Genomic DNA, 12,675 nt, shown 5'->3' with positions numbered 1-12,675 from the left:
TCTCATCTCTCTATCCACTGTCTCTCTCTTTCTCACACTACGGCCCTTACTTCAGTCGACCAGCTGTTCGATTACATGCGCTCTTATTCCAGCGTTTGATTGCTAAATGAAAATGCACGCTGCAAAAAATGCTTTTCTTACTTAGTATTTTTGTTTTGTTTCCAGTCCAAATATCTAAAAATTCTTAAACCAAGAAGCATTTACTAGAGAAGTAAAATGACATAAGAAATTATATTTTGTTTTAAAATAGAAAGTAATTTAAGTAATTTTTGCTTAAAACAAGCAAAATTATCTGCCAATGGGGTAAGAAAAAAAAAATCTGAATTCGAATGGAAACCAATAATGTTTTTCTTACCTCATTGGCAGATAATTTTGCTTGTTTTAAGCAAAAATTACTTAAATTACTTTTTATCTTAAAACAAAATAGAATTTCTTATGTCATTTTACTTCTCTAGTAAACGCTTCTTGGTTTAAGAATTTTTAGATATTTGGACTGGAAACAAAACAAAAATACTAATTAAGAAAGTATTTTTTGCAGTGCAGTTGTTAGTTACTCACCCTCATGGCATTCCCAACCTGGGTTGCGTTTCCCGAAAGCATCGTTAGCCAACTTTGGTCGCAAGTTCCGTCGTTATCAGCAGTTCAACGATTTGGTGTTTCCCGAAACCATCGTTCCAACGAACGTTCGCAAACAGCATCGCAGACTTGTGTGGTTGGAACGACGGCTCTGGAGCTGTGGTAAGAAGCATAGTTTCTAGTTGACATGAGATGTAGACTGAATAAATCCTTATCTTTAGCAAAATAAGCGAGCTGACATTCAGCACAACCCGTGTTATTTATTTAGAATACATACAAATGTAATTTACGTCTTTTAGTTTGTCAAGAGATTTAAAGCACCGTTTTTGAAGACTGCGCATGTGCGAACGTGCTCTACTGTGTAAGAACGAGACAAATATTGAGTCTGGTAATAAAGCAAAATAACTGAGAAAAATTAGAAATGGTCTTCAGATGCCATGTCTGTAACTTATATGACAAAATCTAGTGTTAATTCGATCTCAAACAGATTAATTAAAATAAGTTATTAGTCCACCACGTGCGAGACGTCATAAACCAACGTGGTTGAACGATACTTTGCGAGATACGGTTTCGGGAAACAGTCGTGACTCGCTAGTTGATTTCTCCAACGCTGCATCGTACTGTGGTAGTTAAGCAGCGAGCGATATAGTTGTACGGGAAACACACCCCTGTGCGACTGATTTTCTTTAGTAGAATGATGAATATTTGCGTGGGTGATTTCAGTGCATTACGACTCACTTCATTGTGTAAAGCATCAAAGAGTGCAGGCATTGAGTTCACACGCGACTAGATGAAAGTGTTCTGATCATTTTTTTACTGAAAAATATCCAGGTTAGCAAGCAATTGACCGTTCGCAAAGACCCGCCCCCCTTAGTTACTGTCGCTATGTCCGAGAAGCTACGCCACTCTCACACACACACACCATGTTCTCACGCAGTGAAAAATACATCGCTGAGCAGAGAGGAGACTGACAACACACTGACACACACAGACCAGCTTGCTTTTGTTATTAAACATATTAAACAAAGTCTCACCTTTCAAATGTGTTTTTTTTAAAAGAAATGTAAACAATAAATACCGTTTTGTGGCTCTTTAATGTGTGTGACAGATCGCTCAGTTAAAGCCGCTCGTGAACGATCATCTCTTCCTTCTAGTTCATTTATAGCATCAAATAAACATGAATGAACATCAGAAGGAATATTGTTTTAACCGCGGAGAGACGTCAGTACACTCCGCTTCTCAAGTTCAAATCCTCCCATGTTGATCTACTAACTCTCCTGACCGCTTTGTCGGACAAAATGGCGGATGGCAAAGTATGATTGGTCAGATCACCCGTCAATCAAGCTCCCTGCGAAGTGTCAATTCTATAGTAAAGTTAATGCCGCTGCCAATGCTTTCCCGTGCATGTTTGCAAGCGTTATGCTTCTGACTCCATAGGAGGAGGTGGCGTGCGAGTTGCGAGGTACGGCGGGAGCGTAGACCAGCTTGGCGGGTGATGTACGCTACAGTCGCGGTATTGTCCGAGCGGACCCGTACGTGTTGGTTCTTGAGCAGGGCAAGGAAGCCTAACGTACTGCCAGCAACTCGAGGCAATTGACATGCAAACATGTTTTACCGTTTTCGGATCCATTCAGCCGATCTCCGGGTCTGGCGGTAGCACTTTTAGCATAGCTTAGCATAGATCATTGAATCTGATTTGACCGTTAGAATCTCTCCCAAAAAAAATTACCAAAGAGTTTAGATATTTTTCCTATTTAAAACTTGACTCTTCTGTAGTTACATCGTGTGCTAAGACCGACAGAAAATTAAAAGTTGCGATTTTCTAGGCCAATATGACTGGGAACTAAACTCTCATTCCTGCGTAATAATCCAGGAACTGCCGGACCAGCAGAGCAATGATATTACGCAGCGCCTGAAAATAGACCCCAGCTCGGTAACTTCCAATGTGACCGGCGCTAAGTTTGTAATATCATTGCGCTGCTGGTACGGCGCAATGCAGTGAACCAAAGACAGTCTCAAAAACACGGTGTGAAATCGCTGGTGTTTCTGACGTCACACACTACCTTGTAACCAATCAGATCAACGTGTGATCGTCAACCAGTGGATCTCTGAGTGAGCGAGTGAGTGGAGGCGGGGCTCATTTGCATATTCATAGAACCGCGCATACTAAATGAGGCAAGGGTGTCGAGTTACATTCAAGATATTTTAAGGCATGAAGATTTTTTTTCAAAGAAAAAAAACATTTAAATATGTAATTTTGGTGATCAAAGATGAGTTTTAAGGGATACAATTATTGACTACAGAGGGACTTTTAGAAAAAAAATGGTTATTCTATGACATTGCCGTGAAAAAAGAAAAGAAGAAAACCTTTTTAAAACCTTTATTTTTAAGAGTGTAGTTGATAATTGAGTGATTTTTTTTGACGGATTTCTGCTTCCAAGTCAATATTGTTACATCTCTGGGATTCATGCAGCCTTGTCCTGTCAGAAGATGATGTTTCATAATTATTCTTGACACCATAAAAGAAGTGGTTAAAACACTCAGTCTTCACAGTGTCTGCTTGCACGGTTCCTGTCAGAGCGACAGAGCGACAGGCTTGCTATCAATGACTGATACTCTTGAGTTTGATTTATGTAAGATCATTTGAGACGTATTCTGATACCATAATCTCAGACACGAATCTGTCCTTACTGTGAGTTTATATGAAACGATCAAACCACTTAACAAATTAATTATGATTTCAAAGATGATTAAAAATAGCAAAGAGTAGCAGACTTAATTAAATTAAAATGTAAGTACAGAAATAAAATGTGTATTTTTTGTGTATACAATAATAATATATTTGTTATTTGTGTTGCATGAGTGACTTCAGCATCCATTTGTGAGATACTGAATAAATAAAACTGTCTGGATAGACATTGTTGTGTTGTTTCCGCATTTTCCAGAACTGTGGTGAGAACTGACCTGTTTTTGACACCTTAATATCTACCTTTATATCTAATATCTATCTATATATACAGCATCTTTCCAAAGAAGGAAAGAAGTAATTAGGAGTATTGTTGTCCCAAATATCAGCCATGCTGTGAGCAGAGGCGGACTGGGACAAAATTTCAGGGCGGGAGATCTCACACTCATCCCGGTCATCCCAAGCGCCTTTCACACAGCGCATTGATCCCGGGAAATTGCCGCGAAATTGTCTTCTGTGTGAACGCAAACACGTCCCGGCATAGATCCCGTGTTGGGGACCTAGTAGTAACATTGCCGGGATCAGTCCCAGAATGTGCCCTGTGTGAACAAAAGCCAGGATCAATGCCGTAAGGGCGCGACTCTAGAAAGTTTGTGTTCGCCATCAACAAAGAAAGAACCAAAAAATGTCTGCAAGCGGGACCGAAGCCGAGCACAGGAGCTCCTCACTATCCGCTGAAGCTGAGAGCGCTCGCCAGCGCTGTGGAACGGCACGCGATGCGCTAGTGTTCATGTTCTCGACGCGCACGTTACACGTCTCATCCTGACGTCACGTGTCTTAACGGGATCTTACCGGGATGTGTGTGTGTGAACGCACTCACAGATCCCGGAAAATCACTGGCAGTGTGAATGAACCAAAATCAAATGATCCCGGGACACATTATCCATGTATTTTCTGAAATCTCTGTGTGAAAGGGGCTCCAGACTAGCTGCCCTCCTACGTACTTCCGCTTAATTTTCATTTTCCTTCAGAACTACGTCTGGGATTGTGGTGTATTCTTGGGTTTTCTGAAGCGGGTAATCCATCCGCCAGAAACTGAAGCCTCCCTGGGAGCCGCCATTGTAGCAGAACACAACTGCTGTTAGCATCCCATTGACTCCCATTCATTTTGGCGTCACTTTGACAGCGAATAACTTTACATCTGAGGCGTCTAAAGACTCCATTTGTCCATTATTTATTTCTAAAGAAACACGACAATCTATAAAAGGCTCCATTACTTTGTATCTTACGTTATGGCCCCGTAGCAGCCGTTTTTGTAAAAATAGGCTAACGATTGCGTCATACCCGCGCAACTCTCTGTCACACAGTCGAGAAATGACCGTATAGACCGGCGGAGAAGCTCGCAAGCAATCGGGGAGACGTTGAGCATAAAGTCTGATAAAGTCAAGGGAGTAGCCCACAGAGAGTGATAAAGTTGCTCCCGCTGCTAGCTCATGGACATCTAATGCTCACGCTCTCCGTCTCTGAGAGATTCGGAAGGGAATGATTCAGATTTTTCTCAGCACAGCGACTAGAAGACTGACAGCTGTCAGACTCACGTCACATCTACGTCGTCAAGCTCAGTTTGAGCCTGCGCAGTTCGCCTGGCGATCAGGAAGTGAGTGCCTCAAATGGGCTTCACTTTTCTCCGTTGAAATCTATGGGGTCGCTGTGTCCAGATTATATACTGTCTATGGGTTTTCTCCAGTCAATTTTTTACCGGTCTAATCAGCGAACAGAGGGAGTGGCTGAGAACGATGACGTTGAGGTCGTGCGCTAGTTTGAGTCGTCATACGTCACGACCAAACGTTAGCGATTGGTTATGGCAGATCCAGAGTGACTCTGGGCAGATCCAATAGTTTTAAACTTCAACAGAGGACCCGCCTTCAAGGAAGTGAACGCTTGTCAATGGAGACCAGCCAGACTCTCTGTACAAATGAAATGTAGGAGAGTCTGGTAGGACCAGGCTAGCTCCAGACACCCACACATTCTCAAACCACGGACAACCGTGGCCATCACATACATTTTTTTTTAAAGTCCCTCTGTAGTCAATAATTTATCACTTAAAGCTCATCTTTGATCACCAAAATTACATATTTACATTTTTTTTCCTTGAAAAAAAATTCTTCATGCCTTAAAATATCTTGATGTAACTCGACAGCCTCATTTAGTATGTGCGGTTCTATGAATAGGCAAATGAGCCCCGCCTCCACCCACTCACTCACTCAGAGATCCACTGGTTGTCGATCACACGTTGATCTGATTGGTCAAGGTAGTGTGTGACGTCAGAAACACCAGCGATTTCAAACCGTGTTTTTGAGACTGTCTTTGGTTCACTGCAGTTTTAAGCAGAAAATACTCAGCAATGCTGTCCACTTATGAACTTACACATGGTGTGTGTTAAAGCAGATTAATAACTCCACATAGACACATAAACAACATTAAAAACTGGATTGTCACCACAGGGGGACTTTAAAATTGGCTGATTGAATGATTCAAAGACAAACATGGACAAACAGTGAAAAGTCCTAGTGCTGTTGGCCTGATACTTATGGAAATAATAAAGGTAATTGCAACCTTTTATCTCACAATTCTGACTTTATAACTCGCAATTGCAAGTTTATAACTCAAAATTTGGACTTTATAACTCGCACTTGTGAGAGATAAACCCGCAATTGCGAGTTATAAAGTAATAATTGTGAGATAAAAAGTGACAGAACCTTTTTATTCGTTTCACAGCAGAAACAAGCTTCCATATTTATAACACACTATAAAACAAATAAGAGTTTGTTGTGCCATAACTAACTAATTGCAATGCCAATGACAGCGCTGTGTAACCGCATCCAACTTTGCCAAGCAAGAAGTGTAAGTGAGCTTCAGAAATCCCTGGGGACAAGCACTGGGATCAGTTTACTCCGCTCCAGGTGTGTTTAAGGAAAGCTCACTCAGCAAATGACCATTTAATGAACCACAGCGTCATCACATGCGTTTACTGCACACACACAACCACTAGACTCATTAGTCTAAATCTGCCGTCCACTAAACCGGACACTGCGTCACTGTGGCTTGCCTTTGTCCTCAGACTCAGTCCTTATGTAACTGAAGTCCACAGCCAGTGAATGTACCGGAAGTATCTGATAAGCTTAAGTGCTTTAAGACAAAGAAGAACGGGTGACTTAAAATTAATTAATGCATTGTCGACATTCAGTTTTGGAGAGTGCCTTATATTGCAGTGCATGCTTGTGGAAATCTAGATGACTGATTTGTTTTGCACATGAGATTGTATTGTTCAAATGGGATTAAGCTAGTCATTGTGGCTATTCTTAGTGCTGTGGCTTAGCCATTGTCATCCGGTCACCTGCCGCTCGAGACGCATTCGCATCAATAACCAACGGTTCACATGAACTTTTGGGGAAGTATGGACTACGGTTCACAGGCTTCACTGAATACTGTGTAATATACGACGACATATTGTGCAAAACATCCACTAGAAATAGAAAAATAGCTTACAGTAAAGTAGTGTTGCACAGCATGTGTCATTTCAAAGTTATATATTGGTTGTGGGAAGCGTGAAGGTCGCCAGATTGGGACTTTTTGCACTTTTTTAAGCTTCCACATTTAGGATTGAATCTGGACATGGACTTGGAAACTGGGAATATATTGTGGTGGATTTATGAAATCTGATGTGATGATTTGAATTTGTTGTTTATTTATTTGTGACCCTGGATCACAAAACCAGTCACAGCCGCACGGGTATATCTGTGGCAATAGCCAACTATACATTATATGGGTCAAAATTATCCATTTTTCTTTTATGCCAAAAATCATGAGGATATTAAGATCATGTTCCATGAAGATATTTAGTAAATTTCCTACCGTAAATATATAAAACATGTATTTTTGTGAGTGAATGCAGCACAATCGTGAACATAAATGCACAACTTTAAAGGAGATTTTCTCAATGTTTAGATTTTTTTGCTCCCTCAGATTCCAGATTTACAATAGTTGTGTCTCGACCAAATATTGTCCTATCCTAACAAACCACACATCAATGGAGAGATCATTTATTCAGTTTTCATGTGATGTATACATCTCAATTTCAATAAATTGACCCTTGTGACTGGTTTTGGGGTCCAGGGTCACATTTGAGTGTATTGTAATTTAATGATGGACTAACAGTTTTAACACATTTAAGGGAAAAGAGAAAGGCTGTATGTTTTCAGGATTGGGGAAACCAAATACACATGTATTTTTATGCCGTTTTGTTAAACAAAATCAAAAGTAACAGGTGAATATTTTGTGCATATTGAGATTTTTTTCTCTTTGGTCAATCCATATTAAAATTAATTTACAAATCGCATGCTCTTGTTCCACAAATAATAAAAAAAAAAATGATAACGAGATACTAAAACCTCTCTGTTCTATCATTGTGTTTCTCAGGAAACGGTAGAATATGCCTTCCTGATCATCTTCACGATTGAAACCTTCCTCAAGATCATCGCGTATGGACTGGTGATGCACCAGAACTCCTATGTGAGAAACGGGTGGAATATGCTGGATTTCGTCATCGTCATTGTTGGGTAAGTGACCAGTCACATGGGCTCTGTGTGTGTCGTTTTATATTCCTTTACAGGGTTACCCTTGGAAAAACGATTCGCACTTTAGCATTGTTACTGTAATAATATAAGTGTGAACTGAATGAAATGTTTTCAGACACTTAATTGCATGTTAGTTTAGGGATGGGCAACGATTAATCGCATCCAAAATAAAAGTGTGTGGTTAAATAATATATATATGTGTACTGTGTGTATAATTATTTTGAATATATAAATACACACACATGCATGTATACATTTAAGAAAAATGTGTTATTTATATATAAAATATTTATATATAATATAAATGATGTATAAATACATACATGCAATAGTTCTTAAATATATATATGCATGTGTGTGTATTTATATATACAAAATAATTATACACACAGTACACATATATATATTATTTAACCACACACTTTATTTTGGATGCGATAAATCGTGATTAATCGTTGCCCATCCCTTGCAATTAAATGAATATTATTATTATATATTATTATTATATTATATATGATATATTTTATTTACCTTTATTAAATGCAACCAGTTCAACTTATGGTAAATTGTATATACTTCAGCGTAATTTGTGTATTTAGATATATTTGTAATTACACATTTTTAATGATATTGCAAATTAAGTACATTCAAAATACAATAACTTTAAATATAAAATCAAATGACTCACTACAGTTAAAATAATAAATTGCTTAGTCAGCACATCAAAACAAGTGTACTTTTTCAAAGCAAAACAAAGGTTTATTAAAACTTATATTTATATAAGTGTCTTTTATTTTCGTCTTGCACCTGAAATATGCAAATCACAGATGTGTGTGCACACACTCGCAAAATTGTGCGTCTCCGCGATTTGATTGCTGTTTGTGACGTGACTCTTCCTATGTGCTCATTAAAATAATCGGCTGGCTAAGACGGATTGCGGGTGATGTATGAATAAAATGCAGGGTTCGACGCTGCCTCTTGGTGTTGACGTTATGAGGAATGGCTTCAGCATTAGCATTGTAACCTCATGCCAATACTCATTGGCCGATGACAGCCCATGACGCCCCAAGTGGAGCTCCCGTGTGTATTAAAGGGCTCCTGTATTACACGTCATCAGCTTTTTTGTCTCCAGGAGCCGTTTTATTTGTACTGTGTGTAATCGAAGACGGAATATGGATCAATCTACAGCAAGTGCTTTAGAAAGTGATTGCCTCCGTGTCCTTGTTTTATGACTGAGGCACAGCGCAGACTTAAAGCAGAGCTATGCAGTTTCAGGCAGTGTTGTTTTTGGCAGCCCTTTTAGTTTTAGTCTTAGTCTTTTTGACGAAAATGCTTTTTAGTTTTAGTCACATTTTAGTCACTTATAAACTTGATAGTTTTAGTCAAGTTTTAGTCGACGAAAACACAAAAAGGTTTTAGTCAAGTTTAGTAAAAAAAACAAAAAAAAAAAGTAGTCTTTAACAAATTAATTTAGGTTAAAAAGTATTGGAAATGGGCTTAGGTTTGACAGGTTGCATCAAGTGTTGCAATTCATAAAACAACAGTTAACCTTAAACCCTTTGCATAATAAACTAGACTTTCTGAATAATTCGATTGGTTGGGTCCTTACATGCGCTTCGTGAGGCACACACACACACTAGCACACACACGCAAGGTCTCTCGCTACCTTTCTCTGCTGTGCGCGCGCTACACATGCGCGCTCTTGCTCGCTCGATCTAGATTCCGGGAGATTTGAACTAATTTGCGGGCAATTCTGAAATTATCGTACATTATGGGATTTTTTTCATTATTGATTGTACATCGTGCAGAGGTCAAAATTATCGTACAAATACGTTAAATATCGTACGTCTGGCAACACTGTTGTTGTGTGGAATCTGGTGCGCGGCAGCCGGGTGGGCGTGCCCAAAACAACGATTAGAATGCGGCATTGCTGATACTTTTTTAGCTCAAAACAGGCCGATTTCACGCAAAATAGGCAGAAATGACATGCATTGTGAACGTCAGACTTATAATCATTTTCGTTCCATCTCGTCTCGTCAACGAAAACTCGAAAACGTCTCGTCATGTTTTAGTCACCTTGGAGCCATTTTTAGCTAGTCATCGTAACGTTATCGGCATAAAAAAAAGGTGCGTCAACGAAATAATTGCGTTATCGTCATCGTTGACGAAAACAACATTGGTTTCAGGAATTTCTTCGCTGTATGCTCGCAGGTTTCTCTACAGAGCGCCCCCTACAGCTTCGGAATAGATATTTGACAACACTGTCGAAAAACTCGTTGTCGCCAGAGGCTAGTAGATCAACGACTTCACAGCAGACGGGACATTCTTTACAACGTCTTCTTCATTCGGGTTCGAACAGTGTGAGGGAGCGCAATAATTACATAATTTTAGCAGATTTCTTTTTGCCGTAAAGCAATTCTTTACACCGCGAGACCTGATATCACGCGATACTTCCTGACGCGGCGGCCCGCCGGCTCAAAGTTGCAATTGTGTTTTCTCCGCTCACAGGCGATAGGGGGGTGCGAGACGACCACCATTCAACCCGAAAAAAGTAATATAACCATTCCAATGACTCCGAAGCTGTTCGGTTAAGGTAAAAAGGCTGCATAGTTCATCTTTAAAACCTGGGGCTTTCAGGTCGATGTCAGAGTCCTGCACGGGTCCTGTTTGATAAACCCGAGCCCGCAGTGATTAAAGGGTAACTAAACCCTAAAACAACTTTTTTTACTTAATGATCTGTAAGATGCTTCTTTATTAATGCTGTTCAAATGTTCAAATGTCAAAAAAGTAAATTTTTTGACATTTGGGTGTAAAGTGTTTTATTTCTACAATATACAATATGCTGTAAAAGCGTCTGAGTGCTGCCCTCTTCAGGTTGAACGGTGGCTACTGCAGTTGAATTTTCCTATTGGATGTTGTGGTACTGCGTGACGTAAGCAGGAACTGTCACGGAACGGTAAAAAGTGAAGCGAGGATTCAAGTGCAAAAAAGGAATGTTTATTAAGTAAATAAAAAGCAAAACTACAAACAAAACCTCCCCGTGGGGGGGAAAACGAGACAGGCATTAAACAGGAAAGAAACACCAGGGAACATAGACAAACGAACCAGCAACAGGACTACAAACACAGGGAGGCTAAATAGGGGAACAAACAAAGGAGGGTAACGAGCAGGACAGGTGGGACAAATAAACCAATAATCAGATAACAAGGGGGAGGGACCAGACAATGACAAGAGCACATGGCCCCAAAATAACAAAACACCCATGTGCATAACAAGACAGGACAGACATGTGACATTACCCCCTCCCTACGGAGCGGCTACCAGACGCTCCATAAGACCAGGGACAGACCAGGGCGGGACGGGAGGGACAGACCAGGGCGGGACGGGAGGGACAGACCAGGGCGGGACGGGAGGGACAGACCAGGGCGGGACGGGAGGGACAGACCAGGGCGGGACGGGAGGGACAGGGGAAGCGGACAGTTCATCAGGCGGCCAGGGCGAAGCGGACAGTTCATCAGGCGGCCAGGGCGAAGCGGACAGTTCTTCAGGCGGCCAGGGCGATGAAGACCCCTCGGGCGGCCAGGGCGGTGAAGACCCCTCGGGCGGCCAGGGCGGTGAAGACCCCTCGGGCGGCCAGGGCGGTGAAGACCAAAGCAGAACAGGAACAGACCCTTGCTCAGGAACAGTCACAGAGACCACCGGCTCAGGAACTGCAACAGCAACAGACACCACCGGCTCCGGAACTGGAACAGACACCACCGGCTCAGGAACTGGAACAGACACCACCGGCTCAGGAACAACAACAGCAACTGGCTCAGGAACAGCAAAAGACACCGGCTCAGGAACTGCAACAGACACCACCGGCTCAGGAACTGCAACAGCAACAGACACCACCGGCTCCGGAACTGGAACAGACACCACCGGCTCCGGAACTGGAACAGACACCACCGGCTCAGGAACTGGAACAGGCACCACCGGCTCAGGAACAACAACAGCAACCGGCTCAGGAACAGCAAAAGACACCGGCTCAGGAACTGCAACAGACACCACCGGCTCAGGAACTGCAACAGCAACAGACACCACCGGCTCCGGAACTGGAACAGACACCACCGGCTCAGGAACTGGAACAGACACCACCGGCTCAGGAACAACAACAGCAACCGGCTCAGGAACAGCAAAAGACACCGGCTCAGGAACTGCAACAGACACCACCGGCTCAGGAACTGCAACAGACACCACCGGCTCAGGAACTGCAACAGACACCACCGGCTCAGTAACTGCAACAGACACCACCGGCTCAGGAACTGCAACAGACACCACCGGCTCAGGAACTGCAACAGACACCACCGGCTCAGGAACTGCAACAGCAACAGACACCACCGGCTCCGGAACTGGAACAGACACCACCGGCTCAGGAACTGGAACAGACACCACCGGCTCAGGAACAACAACAGCAACCGGCTCAGGAACAGCAAAAGACACCGGCTCAGGAACTGCAACAGACACCACCGGCTCAGGAACTGCAACAGACACCACCGGCTCAGGAACTGCAACAGACACCACCGGCTCAGGAACTGCAACAGACACCACCGGCTCAGGAACTGCAACAGACACCACCGGCTCAGGAACTGCAACAGACACCACCGGCTCAGGAACTGCAACAGACACCACCGGCTCAGGAACTGCAACAGCAACCGGCTCGGGCAGGGCGAGCAGCTCGGGCGGAGCCGGCAGGGCGAGCAGCTCGGGCGGGGCCGGCAGGGCGGGGCCGGCAGG

At 42.5% G+C, this 12,675-nt stretch overlaps 1 protein-coding gene across 1 annotated transcript in view; it reads left to right on the top strand.

The window, feature by feature from the left end:
* cacna1db (calcium channel, voltage-dependent, L type, alpha 1D subunit, b) overlaps positions 1 to 12,675 on the top strand; it is a 120,312-nt gene that overhangs the window by 18,438 nt on the left and 89,199 nt on the right. Inside the window, exon 4 of the mRNA XM_079637795.1 lies at positions 7,742 to 7,881. Coding sequence (XP_079493921.1) covers positions 7,742 to 7,881 — 140 coding nt within the window. The remainder of the gene's footprint in view (positions 1 to 7,741; positions 7,882 to 12,675) is intronic.

Source organism: Phoxinus phoxinus, assembly GCF_949152265.1.
Source record: "Phoxinus phoxinus genome assembly, chromosome: 15".
Lineage (NCBI taxonomy): Eukaryota > Metazoa > Chordata > Actinopteri > Cypriniformes > Leuciscidae > Phoxinus > Phoxinus phoxinus.
This window is presented reverse-complemented; position numbering and strand designations above follow the sequence as displayed.